Raw genomic sequence first — 19,905 nt, forward strand, 5'->3', positions numbered from 1 at the left:
CGTGGGCTTCCATTCTATTCTTTAATGGTTTTTTGACTCCCAAGGCAACTCCCTACTCAAGGATCCAATCCAACCTCTAACCTCTTAAGAAGAAAACGTTTATCTTCTTTTGCACATTTTCCTCCCGAACTGGATTCCTCCTCCGAAAGCCTCATCCCAGGGGCAAAACCGGACATTTGGACTCTCTCATCTACCCTTTCGTACGAGTCAAATTGGGACTGGGAGCTGTTGCCCACCTTCCACATCCATTGACCCACAACTCGTCGGCGCACGCTAGCAAACAGAGTAGTGCCTTTAGATAACTGTTATTACCATTTTGCCCCAACCAATAGATTTTTTCTGAGTATTTGACCAATGTTTACTTCTCCTATTAATCATATATTATTAAATCTTCTTTCCGCCATTGGATAGTGAGTCAACTCTGAAGGAAAGAAGACTCTCTGAGCCTGAAGTAGGAGGAGCCCCAACCCCACCCCAGAAAAATAAAAATAAAAATGGAGAAATTAGGGTTCAGGGTTTAGGAGAGATTAGAGTAGTTGGGGTTTGAACGTACTTATTTGGGAAAAAAAAATTGAGCCATAAAAAAGAAGAAGAAGAATAAATGGGTGCTAAAATAAGATTAAAGGAATAGAAGGTGGTGGGTGGGAAATATTGGAGCTTGTTCGATCGGAGCTGGGGTGAAGCTTTTGAGGTGGACCCCACTCTGGTTGTGAGGCGACACGCTTTCTGTCATTTTGGGGAGCACGAGATCTCGGAGCTCCACAAGGTTGGTTTACCATTCTAACAAAACTCCCCACTTTCATTAGTGTATATATTAAAGCAGTACTATTTGTGGATAGTGATTCAATTTAATATACTAATACAATAAATTCTTTTACATATATATATGATATTTACTTGCATGTGTGTATAAATGTGGTTGCTCAACTTATGTTAATTGACTTGGGTTGGAATCGAGAATTTACTCTCATATCTGGTAACATTTTACATAACTGTGGAAAAAGGATAGTAAAGTTTTATTTTTTTAAAATTTCTACTGAATATGCTGAATCAGATGATTTTGATTCTAACAAGCTTAAGTTTTTTTATATCCTTTTTTTTTTGTGGCCTAATCTGTTATCTTTTTTGGCTGTACAGTGGGTTCCTCCTGAGCAGGGGACGATGAGGTGGATAAATTATGATTCGAAGTTGGCCCTTCTCCTGGTCCTGCTCTTATCTGGTGAATATATATTTCTTTTTTGAATTTTTTGAAGCTTGCTGTGTTTTTTCTTTTCCGGGCTTTTCTGGAGGAGCTATATGCAATGTATTTAGCAAATTAAATTTGTGCATCGTTTTTTAAGTCAAGTTGAAGCTGCGATCTAGCTTAGAAATTGGCTCTGCTTTTTGTTCTTTTCTTATTCGCTGATTATTTCTTTTCTTTGTGGAAGCAATGGATTAGGCGAGGTCCATTTACTTCTATGTTGGGTTGCATAGTAAGCTTAAAAATTGGTTATGGTAAACTGGATTTCTGATTGCAAAATCCAGTCTAATCATTGGATAAAAAGGGACAAGATAAAAATGAAGAAGAAAAAAGGGAGTTGCAAGTTGGTATCCTAGATATGCTTTTTCTTTCTTTTAGTGGTAGTGAGAAAGTTCTGGATTCTTACATACTAGTAGCTTTTTTAGGGGACTGCTGTTTCTCTTAAAATGGGGTAAGAATCTTTTGTGACTTGGAATGTAATGTATTCATGCACAAGACAAGCCTTATATGTTATTAAGTTTGTTTAGTTCATATCTTACAATTACAGTTTCAACCAGAATAAAGGCATCCTCTGAAGACGGTGAATTTAATCAGTGTGAACATATCGTCAAGAAGTGGGCATCTTCTTCCCTTGACTCAGAAATTAACAAAGATAAACACATATTGCGGGACTTGCTGTATTTCCTTCATGTCCCAAGAACTGGAGGGAGGACATATTATTATTGGTAAAGTAGTTGCTTCTTTTCAGTACTTTCAGGCAAACTGCATTTCCCTTTTCTGTTCATTGTAGGGTTTTCGGGTTGAAAATTGCCACTCATGGATGTAATTTTCACATGCAGCTTTCTGAAAAGGTTATATGCAAACTCTTCAGAGTGCCCACGCTCTTATGATAGGCTGAGGCTCGATCCCAGGTAACACTGTTCTTCATCTATGAATTACTTTTACCATTGAATGCAATTGGTGGTACATTGATTGTAGTAGCTCAATGGCTGCTACAAACTTGCGCCTTCCTTTAGGGCTGAAAACAACCCATCTTTGCCTTGAGCTTGTTGAGAAACCTGGAAAACTTGGCTGGGCTTGTAATCATATACAATATCTGACATTACTTGAAAGTACATGATGTTTGATTCTTCTTCTACATCAAGACACAAATTCTTGAAGCTACTGATATAATATTTTTTTTATTGATAAAGTGAATCCCAAAACAACATGGTAAAGCTTTCTTTAAATATTCCCAGTTAGTTGTTGAGTAGGTAGAGTTTAGTAACTCTGAAAAGCTACAGGGAGAGTCTGGGCATACATTTAGGTGGAAACTAGTTTAACAGTAAACTAGGGATTGAATATACTTCTTCACCATAATGGTTTTTGAAGATGTTTGGGGTTAGTGTAAAACCCAGGATTAAGATAGCTAGAATGATTGCTATTTAATGTTCATAGTCAAAATTTCATTTTTACTGTGTGGTTGTATGCATCAAGGTTTAAAAACAATGGATGACAACATCTTTTCTTGGTAAGACTCACAAGAGCATGTTTTTAATATGCTTTCCTTTGAATTGACTTTCAAAAATTTGTCAATTGTGATGCTCAGAAAGCAAATCTGTAACTGTATGGCAGCAGCATTCAATAGCTCTTTGTTGTCCATCTGATGCAAAAGCTATTCTCAAAGTACAAGAGCTTAACAGATTGCTTCAATCCATATGATATTCATTCACTGCAGGAAACCAGATTGCCGGTTATTGGTTACTCATGATGACTATAGTGTCATGTCCAAACTTCCAAAGGAGAAAACTTCAGTGGTGACCATACTAAGGGACCCTATTGATCGTGTCTTTAGCACTTACGAATTTTCGGTAGAGGTTGCTGCTCGTTTTCTGGTGCACCCTAATCTAACATCAGCCTTAAGAATGACTGGACGTTTGAGGGCAAAGACAAGGGGTGGAGTAAGCACATTGGACATCTGGCCATGGAAGTATTTGGTCCCTTGGATGAGAGAAGATTTGTTTTCTCGGGTATGTCTACCTAGCATTATGATCTAATGCTGTTTGAATTCATATATGCATAGCAATTAGCTCTTCTGCAGTCTGCACATAGATGATGACCTGGACCTGTAGAAAACCAATTTGTGACTTATGTAACTTTCAATTCAAACAGTTCATATTTCCAATTTTGACAATTCAATACTATTTAAGTATAAAGGAAGATTGACTGGAGATTCTCTGGGGTGTGGCAGAATGTAGAGAATAATATTCTAATCAAACATAAAAAGAGGGGAAAAAATGAAAAACTGTAATGTTTCTTGACCCAGATCTTCGATTCTTTTTTTTTGGCTTTATTTTTTGTTTTTTTTTGGGGGGGGGGGGGGGAGAGGTGAAGAGGGGAAGCGGGGGAGGGGAGGGGTGTAGCACAAAAAGGTCATTTAACGAAAAGTAGTCAGATTCTTACCTTGTTTTTCTATTTTACCTATATTAGTAATAATATAAGGATCTAAAAAATGCCTCACTTTATGCTTCAGTCATAGATCTGCTGCATATTCAAGATGATGATTTTGTTGTGCACTGATTGCAGAGAGAAGCCAGAAGACGCAAAGGTTGGCCTTCCATTTATAGTGACGATCCCTATGATATGGAGGATGTTGTAATGCCATTGCACAAGTATATTAATGATCCTATAGCTCAGGAAATAATTCATAATGGAGCTACATACCAGGTTTTAACCTGAACTCTTTATCTTCTTCTGTAGATAACTGAGATTGCTTTACACGTAGATTGGTTAATAAGTAGCATAAATGGACCATGAAACTTACAAGTAAGAGTTCTTAGTTATATTTCTTGAGCTTGCGTCTAGATTAGGTTTATGTGTCGAGGGTAAAGGAAGATTTGAAGTTTTACTACTTATGAATCTTTTTGTTGTTTGAGCTGCCTGGACAAGCAATTCATGACATTTTCTTCTAAATCTTATCTATATGAACTTCTACGGTGGAGTTTTGAATTTCGAGTTGGTGAGAGTGCATAACTAATATAAAAAGGGTGGTTTGATTTCACAGTTGACTTTGGCGATTAGATCTATTAATTGAATCCATCTGTGCTACCACGTGGAAATATGTAATTATCACAAGGTTGTATAATACTCATGAATCAGGAAAGAACTATAATAAATGTATACCATATACATGCGTTAGAACCTTCTTATTTGTGATGTGTGGGAATTATTCTTTAGGAACTAATATCCAGGCTTATGCCAAAAGAGGAAATTAGCCATTGTCAATCCTAGATGTTAGTTCTTGTAAGTGTTGCATTCTGAATAGTTGGTGAAGCAAAAAGACAGTTAGTGAGTTTTGCATTTGATTTTCATGCTTGACACATAGTCTTTAATGTTCATATTTTCCTGCTTGTTTCTGATAAACAGATTGCAGGACTTACAAACAACTCTTATCTGGCAGAATCACATGAAGTGCGCCATTGCATACAGAAATATCAGCCTCTTGGTGAATATGTGCTAGACGTTGCAAAGGTACCGATCGAAGGTTCACTACTTATTGCTTGACATCATTTTGAAATCTTCTCTTGCCTATTATACTTTTGCTTTATGGTTATAACCATGGTAGATCTCTGTAAATCTTGCAGAAGCGGTTGGATAATATGTTGTATGTTGGACTCACTGAGAACCATAGAGAATCTGCAACAATGTTTGCAAATGTGGTTGGTGCTCAGGCGATTTCTAAGTTTGCAGGATCAAACTCTAGAAAGGGTCTTGTGGCTAATAGCATTCCAGGTCAGTGTCAGAAACAATTTGCTTCAGCTGTATTTTGTTTTCCATTCTTTTAGGTGTTTGTGATTTTCTCTAGATTTTGGACATTATGGGGCTCATAATTCCATACAACCAGCAGTAGCTATTGTCGTTCTGTTTACAGTTCTCTGAGCATAAGGAAAAAGTGTTCAAGCTGAATTATTGATTATGAGAAACCATGAACATCCTCTGCTTTCTATACAGTGCTCATCTTGATGAGTATCTTAGATATGCCAGTAGTCGTTTTGGCATCCTCCTGACTTTTTATTTAATGGTATGTCATGAACATTTTGGTGCTATTTAGGTGGAGTTATAGTTTGAAAGTTCCCTCTGCTCGGACGTAAACAGCCTAGTGTAAAGGATATTAAGACAGAGGAGGAAAATATATAGTCTAATGCATATCTAGAAACAAGTGTGCTCACTATACTAGGTAAAGGAGAAAATTCGTGACAGATAAGTATTTCCTCGACAGTTACAATCCATTCTCCTGCAACAAGTAAAACTAAGGCTAATATGAGAAGGGTTTAAGAGAAAGTTACATTAACTCCTGTTTTGTTTCAAAAAAGCTTGAAAAAACAAGAGATTATATGGTTCCTTGTACACGATCTGTCTGCTTGGCTAATTTCCAAATTAAGAATCACTAGTGTTTCAAGCATATGAAGCTATTGGAGTTTATCCCTTTCTTTAGTTTTTTAAGGTTATCTAAGTAGTAAAATTGTAGTTTTTCCCCAGTAACATCATCCTTTGCTGGTTCTGCAGGGCAGAGCTCTTTGATACCTGATATTGACCCTGATAGTAATTACCATTTGGTAATGTCTGACCGTCTCTTTTACTATGCTTTTCTTTTTTTTTATTGGAGATTGTAAGCGGTCTTTTAGTTTTTAATGATGTTGAATACTGATTCAAATTGTGATGTTGATTCCTCTGTTGCCCTGTTTTTAGAGCAATAGCACATATCCAAAGCCTGGAAAGTTTTCATCAACGGACACAGTTGAAGCAACAAATGAAGATGTAAGCCTGTTTTTATTTCTAGCTTTGTGCTTGCTCAAAGTTATTACTATGTCAGGAAAAGAGAACGACGACTTTATTACTATGTCAGATGACGACGAGAAAACTAATGGAAGGATATGAGACCTGTATTTCAAGCTTACGAAGCACACAGTCACAACGACGCGCAAATTCTTTAAAAAATATACGGCCAGCAAACTTTACTAAGGAGGTAAAAAATTAGTCAAAATTCTTATTTAATCTGTTGACTTTTTCCACCCTCTTGCCTTTTGCGTGTAACTGTGGAAATTACTACTCTCAACTCCTGGTTGGAAATTGTTACATCTCTCAATCATGACGGGTTGTCATGCTATGATTTGAAGCTTTTGTTTTCAAGTAAAGGATCATCCTTTAGGTGATGCAAAAATCAGTACAAAAGTAAATAGTCTTCTCTTTGGATCTTGAAGAGCTTAGAGCACCCCTAGGGTTCTTTAAATAAATGAAGATCTTTGAGGGGTCAACTCCTTTTCACTGAAACTGTGGTTAATTCAGTTTGATAGTATCAATGTAACAAATCCTAAATTAGTACAGCCCTCAGTTTCTGGGACAATCTAGATGTAGCAGCTGTAGCAACTTTGGAATGTGATTCACATATGTCTCTCTGTGTGTGTTGCCTGTTGAAATCTATCTACAAATTCTCACTTTGTCCTATTGTTACCAGATTGAGAAGGTTAACCGTCTGTATTTTCATCGATGTAGTGTACTCCGGAAATTCCCTTTCTATAGCTCAAGAGTGTACTGCACAATAAGCTCAATCTTATACTGCAGTAGAGTTGAGATGGATTTGGAATGTTTAGATGAAATTAGACTCAGACTGCAAATTTTGATTCTGAGACGGCTTTCTGTCAATTTTGTTGTCCTGGTACTTGCCATTTACTTATTAACTCTATCTCGTTGCAGGCTCGTCGTCGGATTTCTAAAGTTCTTCTTCAGGAAATTACATCACTAAATTACCTGGATGTGGAATTGTACAAGTACGCTCAAGGCATCTTTGCAAATCAACAACAGTATGCGATGCCAACAAAAGTTGGTGAAGTAAGTATCCAGTGTTTGAGGACTTAATATCTTTGCGACTTACAACTAAAGATTGGTTCATGATAACTAATTATATGGTACTTGCCCTTGGAAACACTTACTTTTTGGAAAGTTAAAAAAGAATCCATTGGTCTTTTCTTCAATTGGACAATCAGAACATTTAGTGTAGAAGGAAGGCAAAAGAAAATTAGTTGTGTATTATGGAATTTGCCTACCGTGGTCCGTTACTGTTATAACTTGAAATGAGGAGTATGATTGTTTTTAACTTGAGTTTTTCATATCTCATAAACTGCAGGAGAATCTGGTGAACATGTTCAAAAAGCCATATGGTGCCCCTTCTTGGAGTGTTCTTTCCATCTCCTTATCCATTTTTTTATTTCTTTTGTTCATTATTCTCTATTTAAATGCAAGGAGAAGAATATCAAAAATAAAGCTATGAAATGATTGAAATGCATGCATTTACTGTATCATGTATACAAGTTTAGAGGACAGAGAGAGAGAGAGAAACAGACGAAGTTCACTACTTATAGCTAGGATATGCACAAAGCTTTGTAACTAAAGCAATGGTAATTTTGGGGAGTTGCAGAGCTTTTAGATGAAACTACGTTCTTTTCCTAAGGTTGGAGGGATTGGTTGGGTGATATCGGAGCAGCCAATAGAAGTGAGAGGTCCGGATTCGAGACCTTTTACTTGCACGCACGAGCAAAAAAAAAAAAAAAAATCACTACGTTCTTCCTAAGCCAAATAACCTTTTTCTGTGTGTTAACGGGCGCAACCCCAACTCCCAACTCTCCGAGGTAAATTAAGTTACAGGTAATGACTCATCCTTGTACTAATGACTTTGACGGAAGATGACAAGGAGTCGTCAGTGGTAGACTGGAATGATCTGCCGGAGGACCCTCGGTGTGGTTTTTGGGGGAAGTTAATTCATCTTGCTGATTACTTCCGCGATTTGGTGCTGTTAGCAAGTCCTGGCTTTCCGCAACACTTCGAAGGGAATTCCAGACAGCTGCGAATTGCAAGATAGGTGCCGCCATTATTCTCTTAATCACCACCCCGGATGAGGCCTTCCGTCTTATATTCGATTATTACGGTGTACATATACAGTCGGCCAAGCATAACCAAATTATGCTACAGCATCTCCTAATCCGAGGATACAATTCACGAATTTCAACTTCCTCACTTTGTTCGACTCGTAAGCTCCTCCTCCTCCTCCTCCGGTTGGTTGGCCATTAAGCACCCTCCTGACCATCTACAACGCCTCTTAATCCACTCACCCGAAAGACCATAATTCTGCAGGCAATGCACGTTGCAGATGTTGGCAAAATAATAATCTTATCTGGTGATACTCCATTCAACCCACGCTTCCGGATCATGATCTCTCGGTTGCTGCAATTTATATTAGTTCAAAAAAACAAAAATGGTGGATGCAATTGATTGTGTGGAAGAAAGGGTGGCCTTCAAGAATGGTTTATTACAAGTCGATGGACAAGATATAAAATTTGCCAAACAAGGAGGAGGAGCTAGATTGGATGGAAATTCATAATATTTGTGAAAACAATACTGACTCGATATTTGTGGGAGAGAATAATCAGCAAGCTTTCTTGATACTAATTACTCTCCTAATTCCGTATATTTCCATCACAAATTTGGAGATCGCTGCTCCGGAGTTTGAACAACTGTCTTTATACTGGTAGTTATATCATCGTGGTAAAGTCTAACTGCGATGCTCTTGCAGTATTTCACTTGGGATGGGAGCAATGTAAGGAGACTCCGCAATCTCGACCCATCTGGATATGGGAGAGTATACATTACCTGTAACTTGGATATATCCCACATTGCAAGCAGTGAACTTGTGATCCATGTCGTCTATCTTTAGTTGTCTTCTACACATCTCTTGCAAATACCACTATTGATCCTTGTCTCTCTGGATCACCTCTCATCCAAAAGCATGTAGAAGGAGTTGAGAAATAAAATGCACTTTATAAATCCATTTTTTATCTGTTCACATGATTTCGTGATTTAATAGGTTTAGGTTTGTTATAGGAGAATATCTTGCTTTACATCTATCTCCCGTAGTAAGCATGTATGTGTTGTAGCTTGATTGGAACTCAGTTTTATGATGAAATGGTTGAAATTTATCTTTTGCTTGTCGAGAAATTACTTCTTTTTTGGTTGACACAGGGCATTTTGGCTTATGCCAGACTAATCCCTTGCGATCGTGCAGAACCTGCCCAAGATGTCCAGCATATTACCAAAGGGTCGATTTGATGACCTTGAGTAACTACCCGAATGTGATTACTGTACGAGCTGGCGGCTGGAGGCCAAGAATTTACTCCAAGTTGCTAGTATTTTGAATCCATTGTACACTGGTAGCAACATGCATAATTACAAGACTTAAGTTGCATAATTACAAGAAAAAAGATAGACAAACCAAAAAATGTACAAGGGCTAGGCGATAAAGACTCGAGAATGGTACTCTTTCGATTAAGTTGATATATCATGGTTGCTGCTGTTAATTATGCGAGATTAAAGCCATAGGAGTAATTTATTATCGTCCCAAAAACAGGAAAAAGAAACAAAAGAAATTGCTTATTGATAATATACGAATTTATTTTTCACTTAGGCCAATCATGGCGTTTTGCTTTGACGCGCAGCACCATGACTGGATAGCGGCCCAAAGAAACCAAGACAAGCCCACAATTAGTGTAACCAGATTTGCTTGATCTTTTGGTCAGCATCAAAAGTAATTTTAATTGCTAACGTATCTCTATTAAAAGCTATTTTAAATCGAGATCTGATTTAACGAATCACAGGTCAAAATCCAACGAATTAGATTATTTAAGATTTTTGAAATAGCCTTGGTATTGTCTGATTTACTCTTGGTTAAGTTTAGTGCGTAGACAAATATGTTAGACGAGCATAGTATGTGTTGAGAATATTCAGTGAACTAATAAGAAACTAATCAAATAACTTATAAATTAGGGCGTTATGCAAACAAAGTTCTTGATTATATGCAGCGGAAGAGGGAGGTTTCTTCTTCTTTTACGTGCACCATTTTTAATGTTCTTACCATTTTAAGTAATGCAAATTCAAGCGTTTTGTCATAAAAAAAAAAAAAAACTAAAAGTTATGTAACGATTTATTGGATCATAAGTCATCCTCAAGGTCACTATTCATGAAGTTTGACTTTGATTGAACTTTAAGAATCAAATATCGTGCTTCACTTTTTGTGCCCAATATTTACCAAGTTGGATTGGATTTAATGTAAGCGAGGGGTTTCGAATTCGATCTCTCACTTATACTAAAATGATTTTTTTTTTAAAAAGTTCAATTGGATCTATGTATGTATAATCATTGAACTAGAGTAAAATCGATTTGACCGGTTATATATCGATATGATGACTTCACCGATTCAATTAACAGTCTAAGTTTTAAAACATTGGGACAAACCACTACCACTATGACTCAGGGGGAGGGGGGTGGAGAAAAAAGGAAAAAGAAAAATGCTGCAGTCCCACATGTTGTCTAAGACAAGGGGAGCTAAAGAGTAGTGCTCTTAATCGAGCCGAGTCAAGTCGAGTATTTGATTGTCGAGCTCGAACTTGCTCGATTAGACGGACGAGTTTTGAAATGTGTTCGAACTCAGCTCGTCGAATGGGACATGTAACTTGAGCTCGACTCGTTTATCACAAACGAGCCGAGCTTGCACGAGTTTGAGCTTTCGAACTCGTGCAAATTGACCATAATAAAAATCTATAATTTTTAATTTTTAATTTTTATACTTTTGAATTTTGAAATGACATATATACCCTTCCTTATCGAGGCTAATCGAGCTACTCGGATAACAAACGAGTCGAGTTTACTCGGCCTGTTAATTAAACGAGCATATCTCGAGTTTGAGCTCGACTCGTTTACCACAATTAACGAGTCGAGCTCAATCGAGCTTTCGAACTGCTCGTTTCATTTAACAGCTCTAATCAAAAGTTAGTCTAAATTTAATAAACCAATAGCACCTACTAGTTTTCATTTTGTCTCTTTTTAATATACAGGCTAGTAGTTCGATTGGATCAGAGGATACCAAACAGATCTAGATTTGGTTCGTTAAATTAATAGCATAACACTATGACCTCTCTCTCTCTCTCTTGGAGTTAAAAAAATTTTGATTAGCCCTAAAGCATTGGTTATTTGCACTTCCATTGCTATGGTATTGACGAGGAGTACGGGGAAGAGGAACGCGGGGGTACATGCTCTGAAAAATGGCATTGACGACTGTGAAAGTCAAGCATACGGCCTCGGAAAGAGGTGAAAAACAAATTCTCCTGTCAAGTTTAGCAATGTTGCAATTCACCTTTTAAAGCAAAAAAAAAAAGAAAAGAAAAGATTAATGATAAACATGTAAAAAAGCGACTATGACTATAAGCATCATCAATCAACAAGAAAGTTGAAAAATCTACACATTTAAGAGAAAAAGAAAGAAAAGACCATCAATGATTGAAATCTAAAAGTCATACCTTTCTCCTACCCACTTTTTTCCCATTCCCTCCAAAAACCCTTCAATTTTCCCACTACAAAATCCATTTATTCTTTTAAATTTAAGTTCAAAATCTTGAATTTCAATGCCTCAAATAATACCATATAATAATTAGAGACAGCCAAAAACCTTGAGGGGCCAAAAGAGAAAAAATATATTGCCATTGCCTTTGTCTTTGATCACAAGTCACAAGGACCATCACTCCCTTGGACCCCAACCCAGCTCATCAATCATCAGAAGATAACAATTATCACACCTCCCTTGTGGTCTCCACCCCACTACTTCCTCATCACTCTCCTCAGTCTTCAGTCCTCAGGTCCTTTTTTTTTTTTTTTTTGTATTTCTACAACACAAAAATGAAAAAACCACATACTCTCCATTCCACCTCAGCTCCCATGCACCCTCTTCCCTTAGCCTATAAATGCAAACCCCCAAATTTTGTTGCCCCTTTTTGGCTCCCAAAAACCTTATGACCGTTTCAACCCATTTTTCAAGCTACAAAAACTTAAAAACAAAAAGGTCCCCCCACTCCTCCTCTCTGACTACCTTCTCTTCTTACCCTATCCTTTTGTTTTTTTTTTTTTTTTTTGCAGCTGCCCACTTTTTTCATCCCTTCCCATTTCTCTCTATCTCACTCAAAAATCTCAGCACAAAGGTTCTGCAAACAATGGCTTAAAGGGGTTTTAGTGTTCTTGTCACGGTAAGTATAACCTTCCATTTCCATGCATGCATGACCTTTTGTCTGTCCCCATTTTAGATTCTTTTTCGCTCCAAATTTATGCACTGTTTTCCTGGGTTTTCTTGTGCTCTGGCCTTACCCCCGCGTTTGGCTGCTGTGGAAATGGGGGAAAATTATGGGTTTGAAAGTTAACATTTTTCAGCATTTCTCTTGATGGGTTTTCACTAAAATGACTTTCTACCTGTTGGGTATTTGAGAATGTTGAAAGATTAGAGGATTTTTTTTTTCCCTTTTTCCCCCCTTTCAATTTTCTTGGCGGCCTCAAAGAGTAGTCGGTGGGCTTGTGTTGTTTGCGGTTGTTCACTAGGGCAACGTCTTGATTTGAGTGAATAATTCTGTGGGTGTGAGTCACTAAACGGCGTCGCTTTCTGGGCAAAAAGGTTAGCCCACTAATAAACACGTGGTTCTTTTATAAGTACCAGCATTAGTTTTTTTTTTCTTCTTCTTCTTCTTTTTAATTTCCTCAATTAGTCCGCGTTATTACTATTTCTAACAAGATTTGATGAGTTGGAAATGTTGGAATTGAATCCGTGGAAATAGCGACCCTTTAAATTCCACGCCCTAAATATTTTCTCCAAAATTCTGTTTGCCTTAATTAAGAAAAAATCATAACTGCTCAAATTAGGAATTCATTAATCATCGGATATATAGGAAGATACTTTTGGATTCCTCGTAGACTCCTATGTTTGGTAAAAGTTTTAGCATGCATTAAGATTTTTTATAAAAGGGTAACTTCTTCTTTTTTTTTTTGTATTTTTTTTCAGCCTTATTAGCATAAAAAGTGTGACGCCGAACCTGCACAATACCACCTAGGCATTTCCGAGAAAGACAATGTTTGAGTACGTAATAAACGTTCATAGTAGATGACAATTACCATTTTGGGTTCCCAAATCTTTTCCCTTAATTTCTAAGAATTACTAAAATCAATAAAAGTTATTATTCGCAATTGGTGTATATATATCGAGAATATTACACGTAGAGAATCTTCCTTCTGCCGTCTTTGTCATTGTTATTGTCATCGCCCATAATAACCCTTTTCTTTGAAATTGGGATTTGGTTTTTCTTCTTTTGGTTGTTTAGTGGGATTTTTTTTTGTATTTCAGAATATGAGTATGGTTGAGCCTGGTTACTGGGATGGGTTTGTCAAGGGCGTTCCTGGTGGAGAAGATGACTTTGCAAATTTACTCGGGATTTTGGATTTCCCCATGGAAAGTTTGGAAGGAGATGATGAGCTTGCTGGAGATTGGGATGCTAGCAAGTCACAATCTCTCGGTCCAATTCCTTCGGAGGCTTTCATGGGTTTGCCACCTGTTCCTCAAGGCAATGCTGGCAATAGAAGTTTAGAGAATCCGCCGAAACCAAATGCCGTGCCGAAATTGAATGCCTCTGTGAGTTTTCAATTCTCTGGCCCTCTGTTTTTGGTTAATTGTTATTATAAAAGTTTGTATTGACTGTAATTTATGTGAGTGAAGATGTTACCATTAGCTGACTTCTAAAACTGCTTGTTTATGTTTCTGATTATTTCAATTGATATACAGTAATTTTTTATGCATGTATCTGTTTTTGATGAGAAATAAAAATTTTCACTTAGAGACAGATAAAATATGAAATATCAAAGCATTGAAAGGGAGTGGTGTGACCAGTCTTCCCACTGAAAACTTGCGAAACCAGAATAGGCAGTGTATGCAATCTTGGCAGACCTAGTGGTGTTTCAGAACACAAAAGGTTTGCCTGTTGCTGATAGGTTTATGATGCTTTTCTTCTTTATCTTTCATGTGTTGTATGATTCAATGAAAATTTTTTTGGCAAATTGTACCGTAAGCCTCTGAATGGGTCTGTTTTGAAATCAAGTATTTGATTAATTCTTGGGCACACCTTATGTTGATTTGGACTTAAAAGGGGTGCAACTTGCTAAGGTGTCTGTTGTGTTTGTCTTTTAGGTTTTCCATGTATACTTCATAGTTGCTAGACTTTCAACGGCAAATACAGGGTAGGCATCTGAATGGTTCCTTGTGAAAGCAAGAAATCAACGAAATCTTGTCCGCTGTTGTCTGATGTGACAATCGTTGAATACTTTTTAGCAGCCAAAAAATGGCAAAGGAAAATCCAATGGAAGTGGATCCTTGTCATGTAGATTCAATTTTTCCTATTTCAAGAGTTGGGGCTTTAAGCTCTTTGGAAGATGCGTGCAAGGCAGCTTATGTACAGTTTGGGATCCGAGCCCCAATTGAGTGCTCATAAAGGTTTCCATTTGTCAATTCCAGCAAGTGCTTAATACAGGAAAATTGTCTAGAATATCTACTTGTCTGTTTTGAGGCTGCACGTTTTAATCAAAAAATAAGCTTGCTGATTTACATTAGCTTCTTGGAATTTGCCTTTTTTGCCTAGGAAGCGAGAATAATCTTAGATGTCCATGTTAGACATGTATTGACTCTCAATTGCAGCATACTTTAAGGTTGTTTGTTCTTAAGACATGAAAGCCCAAATTTTGAAAATATATAATACACTTGTAGAACATAAATAATCCAATTGGTGCTACTTATACTGGATATTCAAGTTTGATAATTGTGAAATTATCTCAAAATTCTAGGGACAACTGCTTTTGCTTCCCTTAAGGAAAGGATTACTAAGGGCTTGTGAAGTAAAATTATTCATTTTCCTAGGCAGAACACTCTCAAAAGCAACAGTCCGTCTACATTTTCAATTTCTTCTGCAGCAGTGACTACTCTGTTTCCATTTTGGTGGATTTGGTGATGCTGTTAGAGCACTAGAATTAGCAAAATGTGACGGATATCTCTCGAGTGTGAGTTAGAGAATCTTTTATTATTTTCTTTTTGGGTTCTTTTAAGATGTCATTATTCTTTCCGTGTCTTTGGTGAGGTTTCTGCAGTCATTGCGATTTTGTCTCGAGTATTTGAACATCACAATCTCTCAAGTACCTTGTTTGTGCTTGACATTACCCAGGTAGTCAGCCCTTATGTAGTGTATTGATGCAATTCTTTAAAGGAGAACCGGGGAAAAAACTATGGAGAAGAACAATTACTTGAATAAGAATATAAAAAAGAGCATTTATGAAAAGCAAATTGGAAAATTGTGCAGGTATGGGGTTAGACCATGATAAAATTGTCTAGAAGAATTCCAGGAAGTCATGTCTCTGAATAAATTCTTGCACCTTAACCATTTGCTAGATTCTTTTTGAAGCAAATTATTGACTTTACATTCTTATACGTGCTGATAAGTTATTAATCAAATCATGAGAATCTATAGTAGCAAATCCTATGTAGAAATGCCAACATCTTGATATAAATAGAATATAGTGTATCTTGTGAAGCTTCCAATTTTGCATTAAAACTTTAATGTTCTCAAGTTTCGCATTCCTGCCAAGTGTATACTTCACTGTCAGGATCTGTCTTTGGAAGCCAAGTCTAAACAATTATATCACGCTATACTTATCCTGCCTGGGTTTTCTTAATATACGTTTTTTCCTTTTCTTTTCCTTGTTACGGAAGTTACTGGGGATATTAGACCTTGTTGAATGAATTTTATTTGGTAGGTCAAATTTTATTAGACCTTGTCAGGATCTGCCTCGAGCATGGTAAAAAAAGGTCATCTTGCTTAATCAGAAGAGTATTCTGGTTTTTTTTTTTCTTTCCTTTTCCTGCTTCCTCCTTAAACTTGGATCACATTCAGAATTCTGACTCTGTGCATACTGCAGATGTAATCTGCATGCTTCCCTAATTTCTTTAGTTTTACATGAATGAAATATTAGCTTACTAAATATGTATAGTGGAGAGATGTGAAGCACAAAGTTTGGTGGCATTTGGGGCTGCAACTATTGCTTTGCAGCTGCCATTAGACGGGATAGGTTTAGCTATGTTCTTTAGTTGTGTGGATTATTTTCTATATCTAATGACATCATCTTGGAATTAAAGATTTTTCATTTTGAGTGTTTTTTGGTTGAATGTGCTTATTTATTATCAAATTTGAAAATGGTCGTGGAATTAGCTGGTATGAACTGTCAAGTTTTTGGTCATAATATTCCGACAGCTCCCATAATTCTTGTCACTTGTTGTATCCCTTGCTTCCTCTTCCTAACCCCCACAAAGAAAAGGAAAACAAACACAGAAGGCATCTTAGAAGCAGTTCTTAGTGGTTATTAATCAAATCTGCATTGTGCATATCTGTATGAATTCTTGATTCTGAATGATGAATATTCTGTTTATGTGGAGTGTTGGTTGGTCCCTTCATCTTTCTTGTTTTCCCCTCTTTGGGTATTAGTAGTTCTCTGATATATATATATTTTTAATGCTTGTCTTGGCCAAACTTAAGGGTGGTCAAACTGCCAACCAAAAGCAAATCCCAGACTATGTTAAAGAATCTTCCAGCACTAATACTTCCCGTCAGATTACATCTTCCGAGGGCCAGGAGTCTGGTTCATTCCAGACACACAGCCCTGTTTCTGTGCTTGAGAGCGGAGGCTCTTGTTCAGGTGGGAAAAGTTTACCCATCAAGTCCGACATCGTTATCCCAGTACGAACCCGATCCAAGCGGGCTAGACCATCTGCTATTAATCCATGGTTTGTGATGGCTCCTATATCTTGTGCTGCTTCAGCATCTAAGAGGACTTCAAGCCACAGGAAAAACAAAGAGAAGAAGAAGAAACTTTCGCAGCTGTCACTTGCCTCGAACGAAGCAGACGACTCCTTTCAACAGGCAAAGGAAGAATCATTTCATCTGTCATCGGACGTTAGCGAGAAAAATGAAACTTCCTTGCAGCGCTCTGTTGCAGCTAAAAAATGCACCCACTGCGAAGTTACAAAGACGCCACAATGGAGGGAGGGACCAATGGGTCCTAAGACATTATGCAACGCATGCGGGGTTCGTTACAGATCTGGACGTCTATTTCCGGAGTATCGTCCAGCAGCAAGTCCTACTTTCATGCCAACTTTACATTCCAATTCTCACAGGAAAGTCGTAGAGATGAGAAAGAAAGCTATGCAGGAAACAGCTATGAGCAGCCATGATGATGCTCCCATGTCACCTGCCCCAGAATTTGTCCCCATGAGTAGCTATCTGTTCGATTTTATTTATTGAAGAGGTGGCAATACTTGTTAAAGAGGGTTAGGAGTTGCTAAATCGTTTGTCTGCCGTGGTGTCTTTTATTTAAATTTATTTTTATTTCATTTTTGCCTTCTCTTTCAGGGGATGTGTTCTGCCTGGTGGAGCATGGTTAAAAGATTCGCATGTACAAAAAGTGAGTGTAGAACTCTAGGTTAGCATTATGGTTGGGGAAACTGAAAGGGGCGCAGAGTATAATCAGAGAGTTATTAGGGTAGGAGTAGCTGGAATGCAGAGTAGTAGGAGGGGTTTCAGTTTGTGTAATATTCAACTTCAGATATATTTAGATCCTCTAGGTATTGAATTTTGTTATTTTCATTCTCTGTTGTCTCTCCCCATGGAGGATCTGTTTCCTCTTGTCCATCCATCCCTCCCACCCCACCCCAACAAAAGATTAAAAAAAAAAAAAAAGGTCTAGGTGAATGCTGGACATTGCCAATAACAGCAGCTAGGAGGACTCTGCTAAAATTCGATTCTCAATTATTCAACATTGAGCATGTAGCAGGGTTAGGATAAAAATGACTTGCTCGATTTTGTCATTATTTCTATTGTAACATGTTGCTTATTTATTCCCGTTAAAATTAATAATTATCGCTAATCAGACAAAAGGATATTCATCTTTCAATTAAAGACAATAATATTATATAAGACTTATTAGTCCTCGTACAAATATACATACACCTTTGTCTTTGTGGTGGGTTATCTACTGACCTTGACGCCCCTACCATATTCCTGGCTCAATTAGAATTAAATAACGTGCTCCACAAAAAATTTTTTTAAAAAAAAACACACACACACACAGTAGAGGATTCTCCTCTACAAATAAGTTGCGAGTACTAGGAGTCCAGGACACCGATTCTCATCTTGTAGTTGCAGGCTTGGGGCTCTCAAGCTCAAGAATAACGCTTTGGACCCTCCCTAATCTGCCGCCCTCGAACTTCTCCGCGGCCCTGTTTCGGTGGACCGAAACCAGTCTAAATACAGAATACTACTACTACTTTTGGTTATGAATGTAGAATACACTATAAGGGGCATTTTGATTTGATGGTTAAAGTCGATATCCAAAACTTAAAAAGGTCGTGGACTGAAATCCCAATTCTCCCTCCTTGTTTCTTGACTTGCATGTTCGATGCGGACAATATAGTGCTAAGGATGACCTATTCACTTTCAAATCCCACTACCGATGATGATGTGAGAGTTGTGTTGGATAATTCAATTCAGGGGCAAGTCTTGATCCACAGTCGTAATCAAACTCAAATTCACTTAAACTTTTTTTTATCCAAAAAAAAAAAAGCACACTTGTTCTTTTACATTATTACATCTTCTCAATTACCTCTACATCTGTCTATTCAATGACACTAAAAATTATTATCTTTTTAAAAAAAGAAGATAATATTTACCCATAAAAATTAAACATTCATGTGACAAGTTCAATAGGAAATGCAACTAAAGTACAAGTGGTTAACATACCTATGTTAACGTCAAATTTAGTTTCATGGTTAGCAAACGCAAGCTGGAGGATCCCCACCCAAAAAAGCAAATAAATAAATCACATGGGATCCGAGACACCACGAACGCAGACTTGCGTAGTTGACTCAGCTGGAACAACAACATGCCCCAACAATTGCACAAAGCAGATGAAGCATATGGTAATGCTTTGCTACTACTAGTAAGTAAATGGCAAAAGCAAGAAAAGGAGAGCGGCCACTTGGGCTCCCCAACTTGGATCGGAACCAAAGCAATAGCAGTTGCAGCCGCCGCCTCCGTCGCTGTGTCCACCGCACGAAACAAGCACGCACACACCCACGTTTATATCATTGAATGCCAATAATGTTGTTTGGTCCCGGCCGGGGTCCTTATTTTGCTTGCTTGTTTGTTTCTTTGTTCATGTGATCTTTTATTAGCGTACTTTGTGAACCCTCATTTCACTATTCTTGAGGTTCACCGACTTCTTTGTGTTTTTTTCTTCTTAGAAAAGTCATTGAACAATAATATTCTTCAATTAGAAAATTTTGGGTGAAATGCAGTCCACTTTCTCTAGTGTGTGTGTGTGTGTGTGTGTTTTTTTTTTTTAAACTACAAATTTAGGTTGTATTTCGGTTAAAAATACCAAGTTTAGAGCATTTATGTCCATTGAGACAGATATGTCCGTATTCTTAATGAAAATTGTAAACTTGCTGGAAGCTATACTAAGAGAAAGATTACATATATCTATTACTACGACATGATAATTGGCAAACTTTTTGAGTGCTTAGTTAGTAGAAAACTACTACGTTAACATTAAGTTTGTTCCTAAAGCCAACAACCTCGTGTTGAATTAAACAAGAAACCAAAACTTTTGTACTCCATCTCACTTGACTTGGAAACTTAATGTTGGTTTGGTCTAATCTCCCTCTTTTGGTTCAT

General features: G+C 37.4%; 2 protein-coding genes across 4 annotated transcripts; both read left to right on the forward strand.

Annotated features, from left to right (window-relative positions):
* Nucleotides 1-495: 495 nt before the first annotated feature.
* LOC113707777 (protein-tyrosine sulfotransferase) lies at nucleotides 496-7,709 on the forward strand. 2 transcript variants are annotated; one of them, XM_027230102.2, is made up of 13 exons: nucleotides 496-766; nucleotides 1,138-1,219; nucleotides 1,788-1,965; nucleotides 2,080-2,151; nucleotides 2,958-3,249; nucleotides 3,806-3,946; nucleotides 4,646-4,750; nucleotides 4,864-5,011; nucleotides 5,786-5,835; nucleotides 5,969-6,037; nucleotides 6,126-6,245; nucleotides 6,974-7,108; nucleotides 7,404-7,709. In XM_027230102.2, exons 2-13 carry the CDS (start codon nucleotides 1,162-1,164, stop codon nucleotides 7,545-7,547), a joined length of 1,512 nt encoding a protein of 503 aa, XP_027085903.1. In that variant the 5' UTR covers nucleotides 496-766; nucleotides 1,138-1,161; the 3' UTR covers nucleotides 7,548-7,709. The 2 variants fall into 2 exon arrangements, with proteins under 2 accessions (XP_027085903.1, XP_027085910.1); XM_027230109.2 differs by lacking the exon at nucleotides 496-766 and adding an exon at nucleotides 863-976.
* Nucleotides 7,710-11,974: 4,265 nt separating this feature from the next.
* LOC113707793 (GATA transcription factor 11-like) lies at nucleotides 11,975-17,817 on the forward strand. 2 transcript variants are annotated; one of them, XM_027230118.2, is made up of 3 exons: nucleotides 11,975-12,342; nucleotides 13,485-13,769; nucleotides 16,711-17,817. In XM_027230118.2, exons 2-3 carry the CDS (start codon nucleotides 13,488-13,490, stop codon nucleotides 17,473-17,475), a joined length of 1,047 nt encoding a protein of 348 aa, XP_027085919.1. In that variant the 5' UTR covers nucleotides 11,975-12,342; nucleotides 13,485-13,487; the 3' UTR covers nucleotides 17,476-17,817. The 2 variants fall into 2 exon arrangements, with proteins under 2 accessions (XP_027085919.1, XP_027085926.1); XM_027230125.2 differs by lacking the exon at nucleotides 11,975-12,342 and adding an exon at nucleotides 12,852-13,220.
* The last annotated feature ends 2,088 nt before the right edge of the window (nucleotides 17,818-19,905 follow it).

The sequence above is a fragment of the Coffea arabica genome, chromosome 1e, assembly GCF_036785885.1.
Source record: "Coffea arabica cultivar ET-39 chromosome 1e, Coffea Arabica ET-39 HiFi, whole genome shotgun sequence".
Taxonomy (NCBI): domain Eukaryota; kingdom Viridiplantae; phylum Streptophyta; class Magnoliopsida; order Gentianales; family Rubiaceae; genus Coffea; species Coffea arabica.